A 21,290-nucleotide genomic window follows, 5' to 3' on the forward strand; every position below is an offset into this window, starting at 1 on the left:
AACAAACAGACTTCTGACTATTCCAAAGACCTTCCTCACAAACTAGCAACAGGACAAGTTCAAGCAAAGGGCCCCTGCCGACTCTAAGGTTCATTACCAGAAAACTATTATTGGCCAGTGCAAGACCAGCAGAGAGCTGCTGTGCTTGCTCGGAGGTGGAAACAGATCACTGGCTGGATTAAGCACTTTCCTGGAAGGTGGCTCTAGGAATTGCTGCAGGCATTAGATTAGAGCTACCCTAGGTCTAGGCACCCAGCACCAAGCCAGTATAAGTGCATAGGCAAGGAGTGCTCCCAACACTCCTTAGCTGCGAGTTACTTAAACACTGAGGGATTTTTACTCAGAACCGAGAAGCATGCTGGAGGGGTGCAGAGGCGGGCCGCAGAGACCGTCCCGTAGGCACCACTGCGATGACTGGTCTGGTCCGCAAAGGGGCGGGCCCCGAGCTGCAGAGAACCAGCTCCAGGCCGGGAGCACCACCGGATCCCACTAGCCGGGCCAGCCACGCCCCTTCGCCCCGCGGCGTGAGTGGTGCTGCCCGGATCCGCCCCTTGACGCTCCGGGGGCGTGGTCATAACCCACGTGACGGGGAGTGACCTCCACGCCTGGCGCCATGGGGGCTTCGGACCCGGAAGTGGCGCCTTGGGCTCCGGGCCGCGCCGCGGGGATGGCGGGAGCCGGAGCTGGTGCAGGAGCTCGGGGCGGCGCGCCGGCGGGAGTCGAGGCCCGCGCTCGGGACCCGCCACCCGCGCACCGCGCGCACCCTCGCCATCCTCGGCCCGCGGCTCAGCCGTCGGCGCGCAGGATGGACGGCGGCGCGGGCGTCCCGGGCTCCGGGGACAACGCCCCGACCACCGAGGCGCTGTTCGTGGCGCTGGGCGCGGGCGTGACGGCTCTCAGCCACCCGCTGCTCTACGTGAAGCTGCTGATCCAGGTGGGGCGGGGGGCTCTGCGGGAGGATGTGGATGGGATGTGCGGTGTCGGGGTGCACGGAGGGGGCTGAGGGACCTGAGTGATTGACGTGGGAAAGGAAGCGATTTGGAGGTGCTGGGAGGGAGCAAAGGGACGAGAGTGACAGACGTGGGATAGGAAAGGCTTTGGGGTGCAGGGAAGAGCGATAAAGTGTGGGAGGTAAATAGTCGGAGGCAGTGGGTTTGAGATTCCGAAGAGTAATGGATTTGGGGTGCAGGAAGAAGCTACAGGATTGGGGGAGGGCCGGGAAGTTTTGGCGAATGGGTAGAGAGGAGGGCTGGCTGGGTACGAATGCGAAGTGTTTAGAAGGTGAGTACATTTGGGGCAGAGGACGTTGAGGCTCTGGATTTATTGAGATGGGTAAAAAAGCGCTTTGAGGGACAAAGGAGTGGGCACCAGGGCCAGAAATTTCGGAGGGAAAGAATGCAGCCGCGAAGAGCTATCGGTTTACTTGAGAAGGGGCCTGTAGATTTGATGGCGACGACAGATTTGGTGGTAGGAGGGGCCTCCGCATTGGAGGGGGGAGTGGAGCGTTGGTAGCGATGTGTCTGGAAAGGGGAGCCAGGAGGCGGCTTTTAGGGGGAAGGGGGGAAGAGGGGAACGGGATGACGCATTTGGGGGGGAGGGAAGGAATTGAAGTAATTGTGTCTGCGTGGGTTGGGAATGGGCAGAAATATGTTTGGGGGTAAGCATAATAGGTAAGGGTTGTCCAAAGCTGGAGCGAAGGTAGGGATGTCTGGATTCAAGGATGCCTGGGCACCTAAACGGTGTTTTGCTTGTTGCCAGCAATTGAATCCAAGAGAGGATGGGGGGAGGGTAAAAGGGGAGGAGGGGGGATCGGATTGGAAGGAGGAGGTGTGCATTTGGCAGAATTGGGTGGGTGTGTGATGGGAGGTGGGGAGAGTTTTGATTGTCTCGAGGTTGAGGCTCAGACTGATAATCAAAGACGGAGTCTAGCATTTTCCCAAAGGAGTGGAGGATGGGTGGTGAGGATTGAGATGGAGGCCCAGGTAAAATTTGAGGTTTGATTTAAGGCAAATGGGGTGTGAGATTATTGTACTGTCCCCGTCACAGACCCGAGAGAATTAGAATTATGTTTTGGAATGAGAGGGCCTTAAGGAGTTGCTGAAGGCCTGGGGTCTTGATGAATGGAGATAACAGAATCTGGAGTTTGACTATGAAATATGAGAAGGAAGGAGAAGATACCATCAGGGCCATTGGGCATCAAGTGGTGCCTGAGATTTGGAGACCGCTGATGGGACAGTTGGAGACCAGCACAGACCTGCTGTGATGTGAACGTGTGTTTACAACATGGGGCTACAGCTGGAGAAAGCCTCAGTTTAGGGGAGACGCTGGGTTTTGGCAGTGTCTGAGCTGAGCAGTGGGGGTGCTGGCAGCTGATGGGGTGGGAATTGAATGCTGGACTTCGGGATGGCAGGCCTCTGGGTATGGTGTGGGAGGGCACAGGGAAAGTGACTTATCATTGGGAGCACGGTAGTGTTAGTGTGGGGGATTGAAGAATGATGTAAAAAGTCTTTGGAGAGGGACCTGGAGAGTGAGGGGGATGGGAAGGAGGCGGCAGGTGGGTGCAAACCCGAGAGCTCCATTGGGGGGGGTGACAACTTCAGGGAGAGAGCTTAATGGCTATAGCTTAGCAATCCGTAACACTGAAGAATACGTAATAATAACGACAGATTGTGTTTTGCAGGGAGCAGGTGTGCAGTGCCAGACCTTGAGCCTTAGATCAACGTGGGTGTCGGGGTGGAGGCAGGGTAGTACTGAAGGTGGTGAGCTGGCCCTGCCAGTGTTAGGTGTGGGGTTCGAGGTCTTGGCTGCGGTCATGGCCGTCAGAAACACATCTGGGTGAGCATGACGTGGGAACAAATCAAGCTGAACTTGACCGAGGCTCGCAGTGTACCCTTGATAACGCAGCGGACACAAGACAATAAACGCAACAGATTGGAGAGGATGTGCACTTGAGGGACTGGGTTTCAGGGTCAGGTCGTAGTTGTACTGATAAGATGTGGGAGGGCAGCATCATAGCAAGAGCCTGAGGCTTGAAGTTGGAGCATAAAGGAAGGACCCTTCCAGAGGTCCTGAGTTCAATTCCCAGCAACCACATGGTGGCTCACAACCATCTGTAATGAGGTCTGGTGTGTCTGAAGACAGCTACAGTGTACTCGTGTACATAAAGGAAGGACCACCTACCACTTAAAGAAGCTGAAGGGAACTTCTGACCTAGAAGAAGAACTCTGGAAGGAAAAGCCATCTGCCTCACAATAAAGGAGTTTTACATTTACAGTCAGGGTCTGTGAGATGGGTTTAGCAGCACACCAGAGCCTGCAAGTCCCATCCCTGGAACTTACAGCAAAGGTGGCCAGAGGAAACCGGGCCTCCAGAGTTGTCTTCCGACCTCACATCATACCCAGTAATAATAAGAATTAAGACATTTGGGCTGGAGAGTTGGCTCAACGGTTAAGAGCACCGACTGCTCTTCCAGAGGTCCTGAGTTCAAATCCCAGCAACCGCACGGTGGCTCACAGCCCTCTGTAATGGGATCTGATGCCCATTTCTGGTGTGTCTGAAGACAGCGAAAGTGTACTCATATACATAAAATAAATAAATCTTTTAAAAAAAGAATTAAGACATTTACAATCAGCCATCCTCAGTATGTCACGGAGTCAGAGCCACTGGGATCATGTGAACTTTGATGAAACGCCAGGAAGGCGAAGAAAGGGCAGCAGCCAGCAAAGGGCCCCGTGTGCGGCTGACAAGGCCAGGCTTCCTAACCTGTGGGTCTTGCCCTCTGCTACACCTAGCAGGTGCTGCCCTGTCTGTGCTGAGGGCCCAAGGGAGGTTGTCCTCTTCCCACTTAGACTCTGATCTGTATCAGTGACCGCCTACTGGCACATCGATTGGCTAGCTATTGGCACCCTGGCTGCTCCTCCACGGGGTGGCCCCGCTCCCTAGCTGTGTTGTCCGTGGGGTTGACGGATCTAACGTACTGCTTTACCGGGAAGGTTGTAGTGGCTGTGCACAAGATGAGGGCCATTTTGTCCCAGCGCTACCGGGCGGTTGAGATTAGAGTGCAGCCATACAGGTGGGTTTAAGGCCACATTAGCTAAGCCTGGGACTGGCAGGGACAGGTGGGGAAAATATTTACACTAAGCTTAGAGGAATTTGGGGGTAGGTGGCAGCACAAAGCTGTCTGAAGTTCCAGGCTGCCCTTTGTCAGTATGCTGGGACTTAGGCTGGAATGAAGTTTTGTCCTGAAGATGAGAATTAGCAGGTTTATTCTCAGGAGAGTGGAATTGGCTCAGCAGGTAAAGACACGTGATTTAAATCCCCAGAACCTACAGAACGGAATGAGAACCAGTTCCTGCAAACTGTCCTCTGGCTTCCACATGCATGCCACGACACACACACAAACGTGTACACAAAACTTAGTGTTTAAAAAAAATTAAATGTGTGTTTCTGGGCGGGCGGGATGACTCAGTCAGTAAAGACGCCTGTTGCCAAAGATACTTGAGGACCTGAACTGAATCCAAAGGACCCACGTGGTGGAAGGAGAACACCAACTCGTGCAAGTTGCCCTCTGACCATACGCACTCCATGGATGCGTCGTGCACCCGAGTACAAACACACAGGGATGCAAAATGTACAAAGCAGCCTGAGTTCTATCCCTAGTACTCACCGAAGGGCAGGAGGAGAGAATCAACAAAGTTGTCTCTTGTCTGCAAGGATTGCGCCTTATTCTTCCCGTGGTGCGCTGCGTTTTAGTCTCCCTCTTCCCGTCATGCACTGCGTCCTAGTCTCCCTCTTCCCGTCATGCACTGCGCCCTAATCTCCCTCTTCACGTCATGCACTCGATAATAATGGGCAAACTTGTAAACTGTAGTAAAAGGTTGTGGAGGGCTTGTGATTTAGATTGGGGCCAGGGTGGGACTAGGCATTGATAAAGGGACACCAGCTGATATTCCCGGGGAGATGGGACCAGCCGTGTAGGACTTGGAGCCAGGAAGCTGTGCACTGCCTTACAGTGACCCTTTTGTCTCTGTTGATTCTGAAGGTGGGTCATGAGCCGATGCCCCCCACCCTTGGGACCAATGTGCTGGGGAGGAAAGTCCTCTACCTGCCGAGCTTCTTCACCTATGGTGAGTGCCACAGGCCCAGTTGTACCTGGGAACCTGCTATGCATTCTGGCGCCAGGAGCCAGTGCCAGCTCTAAGGAGGGGACCTGAGAGTGGCCAGAGGCAGCGGGGGTCAGGTGGGAGTCTGTGAGCCCAGGCTGCAGGGCACAGACTGATTCTAGAACCACACGGGGAGGCATCGATTCTGCAGATACAGGAGCTGGTGTAGCAACCACTTGCTTGCTGCAGCCCCACTGTGCTGTGTAGAGGAAAATATACTAACTGCTCGGGTTCCTTATTGAATCCCTATGGGGAGGTCTCTCTGAACAGATGCCCACCCATCTGTCTTGGCTGTGATCCCCAAGCCTATGGCTGACAGCTAGCTAGGGCGTGGAAGGGTCTCTCCAGCTGTGACTCCTTGTCCCTCCTGTCGGATGTCCCTAAGGTGCTTCCTACAAGTGTCTTTCTGAGTGTGCTGCCCAAGTCCTCTTTTGGACACACTCTTCTGTTTCCCCGCCCACTTGGCTAGTCTAGAATATTCTCTGCAAGACTCCATGCTGCACAACCTGGTGCTTGACCTCTGAGCCACCTTCTCCGCTCTACACACTCACGTTGGCAGAGCCAGAGGTCAGGTTCTTTTTCCAATTTTGCCTTCAGTTCTGGGTGTACTCTTAGGGCTAGGCAGAATGGGTCGTTTTGTAGGGAAATGCGTCTGTGTTTATTTTAAGATTGTTGGTGTAGGGGAAGAGGGAAACCATAGAAGCAGACCACCCCCACCCACCATTGTACACAAAGATAATGAGCGAAGGCCTGTGGCAACCAGGCTTTCTCAGATCTGCCTACAGTGGCTCCGTCGCTCAGGCCGTGCCTGTCCACATGGGACCATCCCGACATCACCCGAGGGCCTATTGCAAGAGTGAGTCAGGTTCTGAGGTGCCCCCACCCAGGTTTTATAAATGTTTCAGATCAGATTTCAGAAGCAGATGTCCGCCTTGCGCTTCTGGACACGGGCTGCTCCTTAGTCAGGAAGTGCCTGGCTGTCTCGCCGTCTAGAACTGTCTGGCCAGTGTGTCCTCCTCCCCCGCACTGTCGTAGAGAGCCCCACAGCTGTGGACATTCTGTGGCCTGAGGCCGGAATCCTCGGGGGGAGGAGGGGGAGGAAGTTGCGGGCTCTACAAATAGGCCCTGGGGTCCTGGAGCTGGTTCTGTGGGAGCCACATAGAGGCTCTACCTGAGCCTGCCCCCTCGGACTAGCATAGGGCAGCCATTCCCCGGCCCTCAGGCCCCTCACGGCCTTCCCCAGCCCTTTCTTCCCTGCCCTCCCCCTTCTCAGGAAGCTGCATACAGGTAACAGGTGCACTGCCCCGTCCCTGGGAGCCCTCACTGAGTCTGCTGCAGAGGGAAAAGGGGCACACGTGCACGTCACTTCCTGTGTGCGGTGCTAGAGAGCTGACGTCACAGGTCTGGAAGCAGACCACATTGAGGGAGCACTGTTCTGGCTTCCAGGGTCTAGAGAGACACATCACCTTACTGAACGTGGGTTAAATGCGAAGCAGGGAGTGAGTTTAAGATGTCATATGCTGGATGTGAGATACAGCAGTGGGACAGCAAAGTCCCTGTTGTTACCTGAACCCCCAGGGCCCCCCTGAGCCCCTCTGTTTCTGTTTGTCCCTGTTTCTGCCTTGTCCCTCACACACAGGAACCAGCAGCTGCTGGGGGCATCTTAGGTATCGCACAACACAGTGATAGGAACTGGGGTGTCCCAGCCTCGGCGTGCCCCGTAGACCTCCTCAGGTCTGCCTTCCCATCCATTTCTTTTCCCCCTCCCTAAAGTGGGGAAGGTCGGTCATCCCTGCCTGTGGGCGCCCCGCCCCCACCCCAAGGAAACCACTTTACAAGCAGCTGAAGTTGGTTTTGGATTACAGGATAGCAAGGGAGCAAGCAAGAAACCCAGTGAGCTTATTTGTCAGAAGAACGTTGAAACGTTTTCCTAAAAGAGACAGGTCAGATGACACTCGGGACTGGGAGTCGGCCCGTGTTAGGCCCCAGGCACACATTCCCTCAGGCTGCATCCAGCCGTGACTGGGAAACCACTGGTCTGGGTGTGTGGTCTGGCGGTGGGTATCCTGGGCTGGGTGTAATGCCCCTCCCCCCTTTTACTTTCCTACAGCCAAGTACATTGTGCAGGTGGATGGGAAGATAGGGTTGTTCCGGGGCCTGAGCCCCCGCCTGATGTCTAACGCCTTGTCCACTGTGACTCGGGGCAGCATGAAAAAGGTGAGCCGTTACCCAGGGTTCCCCAGGCTCTGGTCACTACCAGGCCGTGGTCCCACTTCCTGTACAGACCTCAGGACACGGCCCCTGGGTTTGTGCTTGGGAGGCCTCCAGCTTTCCCACTCCGAGTCCCCAACCTGGTGCTTAATGATGGCCCAGACAATGGGCACAGTGCCCAGCGCCCCTTAGGCGTGCATGCCAGTCTCACGGCGTGTTTGTGGTTAGGTCTTCCCTCCAGACGAGATCGAGCAGGTTTCCAACAAGGATGACATGAAGACCTCACTGAAGAAAGTTGTGAAGGAGGTGGGTGTCAAGGGCCAGAGAGGAGAACTCTCATCCCCAGTTGGCTTGGGTCCTCATGCTTGCCTAGGCGGGAGGAGGCTTAGCTGGATACTTCGAGGGACTTCCCTCCCTACAACATGCCTCTTTAACTGCTCTGGCCCAGGACGGCCTCATACCTCAGGGAGGATTAGGGAGAGAGTGGGCAGCATCCTTGGCAGACCGGGGCCTGAGCAGGGAGTCCGGTTTTCCCTGTGTAGGCTTGTAGCTCCCCATGAATCCCGGGCCTAATGGCATCCCCACCGTCTCTTGCAGACGTCCTATGAGATGATGATGCAGTGCGTGTCGCGCATGCTGGCCCATCCCTTACATGGTAAGGACACGGCAGCTGAGCCCACTACGGTACAGGTGGGTGGGTGTAGGCCGGCCCCACCATGGGCCGTGGATTATGACCGGGACTACCTCGATCCCTTCCCAGTCAGAGGCGATGCCATGCCTGTGGGGTCCGAGACCCTCCTGTCCTGTCCTTTCCTGTGTGGCACAGGGGCCGCTCTGGCCCAGACACCACAGAGGTAGGGTGCTGAGCCATTGGCCCACCGGGTCACCCCGAGCTTTCTGTCCCCTCAGTGATCTCGATGCGCTGCATGGTACAGTTCGTGGGACGGGAGGCCAAGTACAGGTAGGTGACGCCTGGGCGTCTCTGTCCCTCCTCTCACTGGGAGTAGCACCACTGCTGCTCCCACCCGAGCTTCCTTCTGCCCCTCCCTCACTTGATTCTCTAAGAGACCCTTGGCTCCTCGAGGAGTTGGGCGCAGAACCTCGATGCCCTGCGCTGCTGGAGTCACCTCCCGGACAGCTAGGTTTCTCTGGCTTCCTGTCCCTCCGTTCCCTCTCACCCTCTACCAAGAGGCTTGCCTGCTCCTCACGTGCCCAGAGCTCAGCTCATCCGGGAGGCCTGGGGCCCAAGCACTAGCCTTTTCCTCTGCTATTTCCTGGCTTTGGTTGTTTTCCACAGAGTTGCTTGATTTCCCCAGACTGAAGTAGGAGGTTGGTAAATGACCCGGAGGGGACAGCTTGGCTGAAACCCCAGTGGGTCAGGCCGCTGTCGTGAAAAGAGCACTGGTTGTGGCGGGGCAGGGAGTGGGGGTTGGAGCCCGGGACCAGATCTAGCCGGTAAGGCTTAGGTGCCTGGTGCTTCTACCTGGGCGGTGCAGCGCTTCTGCGGGCCAGCTGCTGTTTCCAGTCACAGGTCACAGAGCGGGGATACAGGGCCAGGAAGCTACAGCTCACCCTCTTCCTCTCCAGAAGGCCGCACTGAAGGGCTCCAGACCCCAAGCTTCCTGGGTGGGAAGGCTGGAGGGTTTTTTCCTGGGTTAATCCAAGGTCTTCTGCTGCTCTGTGCAGGTGCTCCCTTCTGTCCTCCCCTTCCGCTCCTCATTGGCCTCAGGTCCTCAGCTCGGAGCTTGCTTGGCTCCTGAGAGGTGCATGTGAGGTGCAGGCATGGAAGAGAGAGCTGGGATTGTTATGTCCTAGTCTCTACAGTGGTGTGAATTCACCCTACCCGCAAAAGCTCTTGTTTTTTTTTTCCTCCTCGTGGGGTCTCCCGTTAGCACCTGCTAGTCTGAGTCAGGCTGGATGGTGGCCTCCTGCGGGGTGACTTTGTCTCCATCTTGCCTCCCTAGTGGCGTGCTGAGCTCCATTGGGAAGATTTTCAAGGAGGAGGGGCTGCTGGGATTCTTCGTGTACGTGAGTTTATTCCCTGTAACAGCCACGCATGGCTCCACTAACAGGTGTGTCCTCAGCCCCTTGGGTCGCAGCTGCCACCCTGGACTAACCACAGGAGCATGCCCCAGGGTGAGCAGGCGGCAGCTGTGTTACTTTGGTAACAACGTGGGGGGCAGAGCTACCCAACCCCTTCAGGCCCCAGCTTAAATGAAAGTGGGCCTGGGCAAGGGCTCCAGCTTAGTGGTTGGATGTGTGCTCGGCATAACAAGGGCCTGGGCTTTTCATCCAGCACTACACACACACACACACACACACACACACACACACACACTCTCTCTCTCTATATCCCATGCTGAGGGGATGAGCTAGCCAGCCCCTCGCCAGCCCCTGCCAGGCCGCATCTGGGGTTACCCGGGACACAGAGCCGGTCTTCAGAAGCCAAAGGTGACTGTTAAACTGGCAGTGTACCCACTGTCACTAGCCAGTGGGCTCTGTTCTAACAATGACTGGACATCGAATGCTCAATATAATTTGCACAGGAACCCATGTTTCGATCTTCTCTTGCCAAGTCAGAAAATCAGACGTGGCTGGGTCTGCGTTTCCACAAGTCAACCATTAGCAGGGGCTCAGAGACCCGTGTCTCTGGGCACATGATCTCCCAAGGGCCACAGATCCCATACTCTTGGCCTTGAGCCCAGCTTACCCACAAGAAAGCTGAGATCATACAGACCATCCAGAAAGAATGAGCTTCGGACGGCCGAGAAGCCGGGCTGACAAGTAGGGCTTTTGTTTCTGTCATTTGAAGGCCCAGGCAGTGGCCTACAGTGGTCACGTGCAGAGCACTCCGAGACGGGCTCCGTGCTAATCTCTTGAGCTGACATTTTTCCTGGCTCGACAGATGGCTTTATGCTGTGTCTTTAGTCAGGAAGTGACTTGGAATGGAGATGGGCAGATTGTGTCTCTCAGTAGCGGTGATTCTGCCCCCTGTCGTCATTGGTGATGTCCAGGGGTGTCTTATAGATGTCAGAGCTGGCACAGGAGACAGCTAGGTATTGCTCAGCTCCAAATGGCCACGGAGCCAAGGTTGAGAAACCCATCTCTGTACACATCCATGTGTGAGAACATGGATCCAGGTGCCTTGACACGTCGCCCGGCACCGGCCAGCTCTGTGACTGGGGTCACACCCAGCACATGCTTGCTTTTGGAGTACAGATGCATAGTTTACACCCTATGCACCCACTGGGGAAGACATGCGTCCACCAGAATGTTTGTTGACCGTCCTCTGAACACAGGCATGCTACTTAACACTTTCTTGGACTTTCGTCTATAAGATTAAGGGGGAAAAGGCATGTGTCCGTTGCTTTCCTGTGTGTGGCTGGGTGAGTTTATGTACACCACGGATACACAGGAGCCATGGAGGCCGAGGGAAGCTTTAGAACTGGAACTGGAGCCCAGCCAGGTCCTTTGTAAAAGCTCTGAACTGCTGGGCCGTCTCTCTGGCCACTGTCACGGGGGACCTTCTGGTCCTGACTTGGAGAGCTGTTTGCCCCCAAGGGTGTCACTGCAGGGTAGCAGTCCTTGCACGCACTTGAGAGGTGCACGGCTCGCTGTAGGTGGAACATTCCAGAAAGCAAACAGAGACATTATTAAGCTGCTCACCGAGAACTGGTCTGGAGCAGCCACCTAGAGTAGCGGCTCCCTGACGGGCACTCCTCTAGGATCTGCGTTCGCCTGGTGTGGCTGCGTTCACACCGTGATACCAGGGCTTCTGCAGACTGAAAACAGCTTGTGACACCACTAACAAATTTGTGACACCCGAGACCTCTGTGTGGGAGGACAGGCATCTGCACAGGGTGGCTGTGATACTCCCCGCAGGCTCTGCTGGTGAGAGCTGGGTATAGCAGGTGTAAGCCGGCTGCTGCAGGTATGAGCTGGCTGCTGCAGGGGTAAGCTGGGTGCAGCCTGCCCACCTCTAGGTCTCCTCCCTGCTCATCTCTGCTCACCTTATTTTTTTAGCGGCTTAATCCCTCACCTCCTGGGCGATGTGGTTTTCTTGTGGGGCTGTAACCTGCTGGCCCACTTCATCAATGCCTACTTGGTGGACGACAGCGTGAGTGACACCCCAGGGGGGCTGGGAAACGACCAGAATCCAGGTTCCCAGGTTGGTTGGAGCGAGGGCTCGCCTTTCTTTCTGTGTGCTGGTGCCCAGGGTCTGGGACAGACTGGGACTTTGGGATTTTCTCGACCTGGGGAAGAGAGGGGACCCCTTCAGTATTACAATTGGGCCCCAGTTTCCCCAAAACCTTTCAGTAAATGAGCAAGGGTAGCTAATACCCACAGTCCTTTAACCTTCATGGTTCGCCCGGTCGAGATGGTGGTGCATGCTGTTTAATCCCAGCACTTGGGAAGCAGAGGCAAGCAGATCTCTTGAGTTCAGAGACACCCTGTCTCAAAAAAAAAAACAAACGAAAGAACCCCACTGTGGCCAGGCATGTAATCCCAGTACTTGGGAGTTGAGGCAGGAGGGTTATACAGTCAAGGAGCCTCTTCTCAAAAGCAGAACAACCAACTTCCATCCCATGAGCATCATGACCTGTCAGCTCTGCTTGTCAAGGGAGGTAGTGTTGTTGTTAAATGTCAGCCCCACGCCCGTCCGGATAGAGCACACCAAACCAACAGTAGAGCACACCAAACCAACACCAACACCATTCCACATAGAGAGATTTAATGGGAGAACGAGACAAGGGGAAGGGGGCGAGAGAAAGAAGAGAAAAGAGGAGGAGAGAGAGCAGGAGTCTGACTTTTATCTGGAATATGACGTAACTGCTCCCAGGCGGGGGTTGAGAATTGAGCCAAAAGGTCTCCTGGGAATGTATGGCCGTTGCCATGGCAATAGTGCCCGAAGTGTGTCGCTGCCGAAGGCAATTCCTAACACCGACAGGCAGCCCAGATGTAGCTCCCTCGGCTGGGATGGTGCCCTCTTGTCCAGCCTGCTTTGGCTGCTGAAGTCTGCAGACCTCGCCTGCATGGGTCAGAAGGCCTGGGCACCTGATGGGTTGATGGGTTCTGCTCAACCAAGATAGGGAACAGGGACCTTCGATGGGTTAGTGTTCCTGGGAGCCAGGCATTCTGACATCAGGAATGGCCAGGCCTGGAGGGAGAGGGGAGGAGTCATTCGCGATCCACGGGATGTCTATTGGCGCAGGCTGGCCATCCCCGGGGGAGGAGATGTGAGGAGACTGGTGGCCCTGGAGCCTGGGTAGGCAGCTCTTCACTGCCCTTCTGTTGCCTACAATCAAGTGGGCTTATGGGATATGTACCCTCATTTCCAGGGAAATTGGCACATGCGTGCAGCTCTACCCTGCCTTAGGGGCCGCTGGGTGGGCAGGCTCTGTGCTCACTCAGGCCTGTGGGTGGGCAGGCAGGCACTGTGGTTGCGTAAAGAACAAGGCTAGGGGGCTGGAGAGATGGCTCAGAGGTTAAGAGCACCGACTGCTCTTTCAAAGGTCCTGAGTTCAAATCCCAGCAACCACATGGTGGCTCACAACCATCTGGAATGGGATCTGATCCCCTCTTCTGGTGTGTCTGAATACAGCTACAGTTTGCTGTGTCCCACAGCAAGGCCCTTGACTGGCCTTCTGGGTCGGGGAGCACAGCCCGCCCAGGCTGCCCACACACCTTTCTGAGCAGTCAGTGCTGTGTGGAAGGCACGTTCTGTGCCAGACCTGCAGGGCCAGCAGGCGTTTCTTCTGGAGGGGCTCTGGGGCATCCTGTAGGGATGACCGCTTGAGAAGACGCCGAGGGCCAGGCATCACCTTTCTTAGTGAGATCTGTTTTCTGGGGAAAGTCAGGCTTTAGAAGTAGGCATCGGAGGCTAGGTGAGATGGGGGCAGTAGACCAGAGGGACCACGTGCTTCACACCCAGAGCCAGGCTCTGTCCAGGCTCTGTCTGGGATGCTGGGGGGAACCAGGCTCTGTCTGGAATGCTGGGTGGAACCAGACTCTGTCCAGGGCACTGGGTGGAACCAGGCTCTGTCTGGGATGCTGGGGGGAACCAGACTCTGTCTGGGACACTGGGGGGAACCAGGCTCTGTCCTGGGATGCTGGGGGGAACCAGGCTCTGTCTGGAATGCTGGGTGGAACCAGACTCTGTCCAGGGCACTGGGTGGAACCAGGCTCTGTCTGGGATGCTGGGGGGAACCAGACTCTGTCTGGGACACTGGGTGGAACCAGGCTCTGTCCTGGGATGCTGGGTGGAACCAGGCTCTGTCCTGGGCACTGGGTGGAACTAGGCTCTGTCCTGGGATTCTGGGGAAGAACCAGGCTCTGTCCTGGGCACTGGGTAGAACTAGGCTCTGTCCTGGGGACTGGGTAGAACTAGGCTCTGTCTGGGATGCTGGGGGGAACCAGGCTCTGGCCTGGGCACTGGGTGGAACCAGACTCTGGCCTGGGATGCTGGGGGGAACCAGACTCTGTCTGGGACGCTGGGTGGAACTAGGCTCTGTCCTGGGCACTGGGTGGAACTAGGCTCTGTCCTGGGCACTGGGTGGAACCAGGCTCTGTCTGGGACGCTGGGTGGAACTAGGCTCTGTCCTGGGATGCTGGGTGGAACCAGGCTCTGTCCTGGGCACTGGGTGGAACTAGGCTCTGTCCTGGGATTCTGGGGAAAACCAGGCTCTGTCTGGGGTGCTGGATGGAACCAGGCTCTGTCCTGGGCACTGGGTGGAACCAGGCTCTGTCTTGGATGCTGGGTGGAACTTGTCCTTTCACTGGGCATCCCTCACCAAGTGTATCTGTAAAGCTAGGGCAGCTATCAAGCAGATGTGGGCCACACTTGGGCGCTCTGGGGTCTGTGGGTTACCAGACACAGTTAGAAATGAGCCTGCCTCACTAGAATCCTTACTGGTCTCTTCAACCCTGGCGGCCTAATGGGGAGGTCCCAGGGGGAACTGTCCCAGAAAGAGGGGTGTGGAGGGTGACATGAGGCAAGGTAAGGGTACCACAGAACTGCAGGCTGCCCCCGACATCCCTGTGGTAAACCCTGCTTCCTTTCTATCCTACAGTTCAGCCAGGCCCTGGCCATCCGGAGCTATACCAAGTTTGCGATGGGGGTAAGTTCTGCCTGCTGCCCTTCAGGGCCACGGTGGACTGGAGGCAGGCCTCCATGGGCCTCTCTGGGCTTCTCTGGGCCTCTGTGGGCTTCTGTGGGCTTCTCTGGGCCTCTGTGGGCCTTTATGGGCCTCTGTGGGCCTCTGTGGGCCTCTGTGGGCCTGTGGGCCTCTGTGGGCCTTTATGGGCCTCTGTGGGCTTCTGTGGGCCTCTGTGGGCCTCTGTAGTTCTCTGTGGGCCTCTGTGGGCCTCTGTGGGCTTCTGTGGGCCTCTGTAGTTCTCTGTGGGCCTCTGTGGGCCTCTGTAGTTCTCTGTGGGCCTCTGTGGGCCTTTATGGGCTTCTGTGGGCCTCTGTGGGCCTGGTGAGTGGCCTGCTGGTCCTGAAGCCCCTGTGCTCTTCAGATTGCAGTGAGCATGCTGACCTATCCCTTCCTGCTCGTTGGAGATCTCATGGCGGTGAACAACTGTGGGTACGTATGCGCCCTTCCACCTGGCCCCTACCAAGGCTGCTGGGACGTCCACCTACACATAATTCCCTGTGGGGTTAGCATGGTGTTGGGATGGGCATAGGGTGCAGCCCCCCTACATTCTCCGGTCCTCGCTGATGACATGTCTGAGGCCCCATGTTCTCCACAGACTGCAGGCTGGACTCCCTCCGTATTCCCCTGTGTTCAAGTCCTGGATCCACTGCTGGAAGTACCTGAGTGTGCAGGTGAGCATGCCGGAAGGGAGGAGGGGGAGCCTGGGGGACCCGACTGGGAAAGGGTGGATAGGTGACACCTTCCCGAAAAGCTGCAGGGAACTAAGTAGCCTGGGCTCTGGCTGAGGGGAGAAAGTCAGAGGAGGCCGGAGCTTGGGGCCTGGGCAACGGAGAGAAGTTAAACAAAGGTTAGACTGCCTTTGGGGGCAGTCGATGACAGACCCCAAGAACTCACTCCCCCAATACCAAGGGCGCCCGGGATGTGCTCAACCAAACTCCTCCATAGGACCCTTCTAGCCCTGGGGATCCTCAGGGTTCATCTGGGTCTGGTGCCAGCCTGTCAGAGCAGCCATGGCTTCTGGGGCTCTATACAGAAGCCTCCTACAGGCTGTAGCTGGGGTGGGTGGGAGGCAGTAGTCAGAGACCAGGCTCATGGCCACGGGCAGGCGAGTGCCTGCCTTTTCTCGGCCTTGGTTTGCCACCCATCCAGTGAGGTGCTGGCCTGAGGAGGAACCAAGAGTGTTGAGCGGCTTTGGGTGGTGAATGGGTTTACTGGGGGCCAGTGGGGTAGCTCAGTGGGTAAAAGTACTTGCCACGGAAGCCGGACAACCTGCGTTGGGTCCCCACATGCATACCCCACCCTCATCATAGGCACAGCGAGAGGCAAGGTTCCCTCCAGCACCCCTGACTACTGCTCTTCCCCACCAGGGCCAGCTCTTCCGTGGCTCCAGCCTGCTTTTCCGCCGGGTGTCATCAGGGTCGTGCTTTGCCCTGGAGTAACCTAAGTCTCCTGACCAAACATTTACGGGGTCTTGGCCTACCCCTGGTGAGGACCCATCATCTCAGACGCCTGAGGGAGACTCCAGCACAGCCTGGCTTCCTGTCCATATTTGCCGTGTGTCTGTCCACGTGTGGGCTGGTGGAGGTGGGTCACCTGGGGGAGCCTGGGAGAGCAGTGTTGGTGGCATCCCCTTCCTGCCCAGAGGTCCTTGAGTCTCCATCTTGTACACGGGCAGAGGAAGGCTGCGGAGGCCAAGGTCACTCCAAGGCATCCCTGCACCTTCAGCCCAGCTCATCCTGCCAGTCAGCCGGAAGCACCCCTCCTGCTTTGTAAATAGGGCACCGTCATGCCTGGGCCTGGGCCTGGGCTGGCGCTGCTGCGCTCCGCCCTTGTTCTCAACACTACTTTCCTGACACAAGGGCGGCGCCTCCTCCTGTGTGACTCCTCAGAATGTCCCCCCTCATCCTCTTGTCTGTGCCGGTGACACTGGGCATGAAGGTTCACTCACCCGTGCAGTTACGCACAGGTCACATAGGCCGCCATCTAGTCCTCCCCTCGTGGTAAGATAGACACATCTCCTCGAATAAATGTATTGGTAACGATTTGGACTTCTGTGGGAGCCCCTTTTTGTTTTTGTTTTTTTTTGTTGTTGTTGTTTTGTTTTATTTTCCGTGAGTTTTGCCAGACCTTGTGCTGGCGTTTTAGGTCTGCGGGTGGCCAGCCTGGGTGTGACACAGTTGAGTCCTTTGTCCTCGGGGTTGAGCCCGAGTGAACCAGAGCAGCCGCTGGCACTTGAGCCTCCTGCCGTGGAGGTGGCAGCTGTTTGACCTAAGCTGCCCAGCAGCATCTCAGCACCTTTCGAAGATGGCCGTTTTCAAGTCTCAGAGACTCTCGGTACAGCAGACACACACACGGGTGCAGCAGGAGGACGTGAAGTGGCCAGCCACCTCTGACAGACCCAGCTGCTAGGTCTTGGTGGGGACAGAATGACATGGTCCCAGCCCCTGAGACAGGACCAGCAGACGTGGGTCTCCAGAAGAGTCAGCAGCCGCCGTGAGCATAAGGCTTGCGTGTATAATAAAAATCTACGTCTTCACGTTCCCCCTTTAAGGAATGCCCTCCCTGTTATAGTTAATAAGACTCCATGGCGTAAGTCCCAGAGGCAAAGGTGTGGCTATGTCTCAGCTAAATGGTAAATGCTAGGACTTTCAGGGCAGCCCTTGGGGCTGTGGGAAAGAACTCTAAAACCATTAAGATGTCTAATTTCTCAGCTGTGTAAAAAATAAGGATGCAGTATGAATTATGAGGGGCTTCACAGATCCAAAGGAACAGAGGCAGCTGCATTAATGAACCAGCTTGTCAGAAAGATACAAAGTCAGCCTGGGAGACAGCAGGTCCAGGCCCCTGTGTGGTAGAAATGGTAATTTCAGGACCGGGTCCCTCCCACCCAGCTAGTTTATCCTCTGTGCCTAACTGAGGCAGACAGATCTCCGAATTCTTTTACAATGTTAAGAGAAAACATGTGCTTGCTGTCTCCTAAGGATTAAGCAACCGGGGTCACTGGATACTAACTCATAGGATAATCAAAAGGAAACCTGCAGTCAATGACTGGATCGATCGATATGTAAAATAAAAGCCTGGGCTTACGGTCTGCAGATGAGCTCTCCAGAGAGTTTTTAGAACGGCCAGCGAGAACAGCTTGGAGAACTGTCTTGAGCAGAACACAGAAAGGGTGTCTGTCTAGAGATCTCCAGAGAAAGCAGATCAGAGAGAAACAGGCTAGAAAGCTGTCTCTAGCAGAGCCTAGACAGCTCAGACTTAGGATCCGACTCCAAGCTGTTGTTTTCGCCAGTCCCGGACACCCGTTCTCTCAGATCCTCTCTCCAAGCCAAGGCTGGTCCTCAGCACCTTGTTGTCTCCCCGAAGGTTGGTCCTCTCTGCAGAGGGCCTGGTGTGTAAGAGTTGCAGTTTGGAGGTTTTTCATTCCCCAGGAGGCTTTGGCAGTGGGTTCTCCAGTGGTCTATTGAGGGGTTGGGGGTGGGGAGCAGTTTTACCCCGAGTCTCATGCACAGCATCGAGGCTTGGTGGACGCTGTGCCAATAAACAGCAATGGGCCCCGTGCCCTCCTGCCTAGCTTACCTTCCCTATGCCTCACCCCAGAAAACTGCAATCCGGGAAACTGCCCAGAGGATGTCAGCCTAGTGTACCCCACTTCACATTGACCATGCGGCTGGGGTAACTTTTCTCTGGGTGCTCCCTCAAATCCTGTGTTGTACTGTTCCTTCCAATGACCCTCCCCGGATTTAGGGACACTTGTATTTCACAACTGAGCAGAGCTTAGCTGTCCCTAAAAGAGGTGCCTCTGCCCCTGCCTGAGCCATGTCCTCCCGGAGGTCTGTAAGAGGCTGTCCACCCTAAAGTGGAAGGCTTCGATTGGTCTGACTGCTCAGCTCGAGGCCCTGCTGTTATCCTCTTCCCTGTGAAGAGATTTGGGCTTGAGCAGGGCAGGAAGCGAGCTACCTGCAGGGAGAGGTGACTGGAGTTGTCCTCGAGGGACCCAGTGACTTCCCTCACAGGTAACCTTATTCTTAGTAGCCAGAGCTGTTCCCCTTCAACTGTCCCTCCCTGTCACTGCCAGTGTCGCCAAAACGCTCAGAAGCCGCGGCTTACAGTGGCAGGGAAGACTCAGGTCCTCAAGGCCTCTCTAGCTTCATAGTTCAGTTTTGCTGTCAGGTCCCCCTCCCTGCCCATCCGTTAGAGCCTGTGCTCCTGGAACCTCCTGATCTCCCGCAGGCATGGGACAGATCTTCAGACTGCCAGCTGATACCCTTGCTGGGTAAGTCAGGAAGAGCCACAGGGGAACCAGGATAGGCTTGGGGCCTCTGAGGTGTCTGCTTGGCCCAGAGGCCCCCATCCCTGACCAACCGGGCCCAACATACCAGCTCAAGAAAACAAGACGTTCTGAGGAACGCAGTTGCTTTCGCACCTGAAGATCAGTTATGTCATAGACTCTAACCTCGAGGGCCATCTCGATCGGGACAGAAAAGGCCTTTGAGAAAAGTGAACACACTTTACACAGTAAAATTCTTCACCGGACAAGGAAAAAGATGATGTTCATGAACAAAAACAATGTCATCAGTCGGGACTGGGGAGAAGGAAAGCGCTCGCTTGCACCAGCAGGAGGACCTGAGTTTGATCGAGCACCTACATGGGAGCTGGGTGCAAGTGATGCAGCCTGTAACCCCAGCATTGGGAGCGGCGATGGGTGGGGTGTGGAGACCGATCCCTGAAGCTCATTGGACAACCATCCTAGGCAAACTGAGTCTCAGCCTCCGTGAGAGACACCGTCTCACAAAAACAAGGTGATGCCGGAGATTGGCCTCTGGCCTGCACACACACACACACACACACACACACACACACACGTGCATGAGCACAGCACACGAGCTCACGGGCGCAGGGTGACTTTGCGGGAAGGAGAACTTCCATTCATGTTCCAGGATGGGTGGACTTTGGAGATATGGTTGGTAGTCACAGGACCTATTTGGGAAGGATCTATACAAAAGCCAAAGGCCAGCAAATGAGGCTCCATGAAATGGCTCAGTGGGTGAAGGCGTTTGTTACCAAGTCTGACCTTTACTGTGGAGGGAGAGAAGGTCCTCCAACCCCTCAAGTGCATTGGTATGAACTCCCCTCACCCCCGCACCCGCCAAAAAAAACAAAACAAAACCCAAGGAACAGGCAATGGGCAAACAGAAAATAGATAAGCAGTTGTTTTAGGCTGAAGTGGGTGGGTGGGAGCAGGCACCAGTGGGTACGGTGCTTCTAGGGTGAGGAAAAAGTTTCACTGTCCGTATTAGGGATAGTTACACCGTCCCCAAATGAATAGACTAAAAAATGTCAAGTCGGGGCTGGCCAGTTGGCTTAGTAACGGCACCTGCCACCGAGCTTGACAACCTGAGTTGGATCCCCAGACCGTGCATGGGAGCAGAGTCATCCTTGCAGATTTGTCTGTCCCCTGACCTCAACATGCACACCACTGTGCATACTCCCACCCTACACAGACACTAAATAAATACATCTCCAAAACACTGAGTTGTATGCCTCAATATTTTTTTTTTCCAGCCAGGCGTGGTGGGGCACAGCTTTAATCCCGGCATTTACGAGGCAGAAACAGTGGATCTCTGAGTTGGAGGCCAGCCTGGTCTACACATACAGTGTTCCAGGACAGCCAGGGCTACACGGAGACAAGATCTTAAAACAAGCACACCCAAATAAAGATGTTGGGGGACACGGTACATGTGTGTCTTTGCACACAAGGGGAGGCTGGAGGACGACTTGCCTTTACCCATGAACCTTCTCACTGGCCCGAAGTTGTATAGCTTGTTTTTAAAAAAGATTTACTTATGTATTTATTTATTTATATGTATATGGGTACGCTGCTGCTGTCTTCAGACACACCAGAAGAGGGCATCGGAGCCCATTACAGATGGTTGTGAGCCACCATGTGGTTGCTGGGATTTGAACTCAGGACCTCGGGAAGAGCGGTCGGCGCTCTAACCACTGAGCCGTCCCTCCAGCCCACGCTGTATAGTTTAAACAGGAGACTTCAGTGTCTTTATTGAGAGGAGGCGCCCTTGATAAAGCAGCCTGGCCCCTCTTATTTTTTTGTCCCTTGTGTTCCTGACCCACAGAACGTCTGGACCCCGGAGAGGTTTCTGGGCCCTGGAGCTCTCTCTACTCAGGGTTCCTTTCAAGAACCTAGGTTGCCCAAACTTTGCTAGGTTGAAACTTGTGGCCAGGACAGGCCCGAGCATCAGCCCCCTTGTGGAAATGTCCTAACCCCCAAAGCCACCAAGGTAAGCCCCACTGATAACTTCTGCTCCTTCCCTCTGCTCTGTTTGTTTGTTTGTTTGTTTGTTTGTTTCCTGCTAGGCTACCTGTGGCTTGGGTGGAGCGAAAGTTACCGGAAGGGGAAGGAAAGAGATGGCTCAGAGAGTTGGGGGCCGGGATGGGAGGATGGAGAGGAAGAGAGAAAAGACAGAAGAGTTGCATGGGTGGGCAGACCGGCTTCCTCACAGTACCCCTCCTCATGCAAAGCACTGAGACGCGACTCTCAGACAGGCTTTATTCAGGAGCCAAAGCTGCCTCTCTCCCCACCTCCCCACCCACAGAACCCCACTTTGGTTGGGGCTTGTTCTTTACCTACCCCGAGTCCCTGCTGTCCAAGCCAATGGGCACCACTTGGAGATGGGGAGCCCTAGAGCCTGCAGGCAGGCAGCAGCCCACCCACCCCCACCCCACCCCGTGGAGCAGACAA

At 55.6% G+C, this 21,290-nt stretch overlaps 1 protein-coding gene across 2 annotated transcripts; it reads left to right on the forward strand.

Annotated features, from left to right (window-relative positions):
• Window positions 1–583: 583 nt before the first annotated feature.
• On the forward strand, window positions 584–16,578 carry Mtch1 (mitochondrial carrier 1). Of its 2 annotated transcripts, none has more exons than XM_032888487.1 (12): window positions 584–934; window positions 5,042–5,126; window positions 7,273–7,379; window positions 7,602–7,679; window positions 7,971–8,028; window positions 8,283–8,334; window positions 9,338–9,397; window positions 11,397–11,541; window positions 14,444–14,491; window positions 14,892–14,959; window positions 15,126–15,201; window positions 15,898–16,572. In XM_032888487.1, the coding sequence occupies exons 1-12, from the start codon at window positions 614–616 to the stop codon at window positions 15,967–15,969; spliced, it is 1,170 nt and encodes a 389-aa protein (XP_032744378.1). In that variant the 5' UTR covers window positions 584–613; the 3' UTR covers window positions 15,970–16,572. The 2 variants fall into 2 exon arrangements, with proteins under 2 accessions (XP_032744378.1, XP_032744379.1); XM_032888488.1 differs by having other exon boundaries at window positions 614–934; window positions 11,397–11,490; window positions 15,898–16,578.
• The last annotated feature ends 4,712 nt before the right edge of the window (window positions 16,579–21,290 follow it).

Source organism: Rattus rattus, chromosome 18, assembly GCF_011064425.1.
Source record: "Rattus rattus isolate New Zealand chromosome 18, Rrattus_CSIRO_v1, whole genome shotgun sequence".
In the NCBI taxonomy this organism is placed as follows: domain Eukaryota; kingdom Metazoa; phylum Chordata; class Mammalia; order Rodentia; family Muridae; genus Rattus; species Rattus rattus.

Bases quoted from the DNA above. Each gene is read 5' to 3' on its own strand.
- Mtch1 (XM_032888487.1), top strand. From the start codon at position 614: ATGGGGGCTTCGGACCCGGAAGTGGCGCCTTGGGCTCCGGGCCGCGCC. The intron at 935-5,041 runs GTGGGGCGGGGG...TTGATTCTGAAG, and splicing joins ACGTGAAGCTGCTGATCCAG to GTGGGTCATGAGCCGATGCC. The intron at 15,202-15,897 runs GTGAGCATGCCG...CTTCCCCACCAG, and splicing joins GGAAGTACCTGAGTGTGCAG to GGCCAGCTCTTCCGTGGCTC.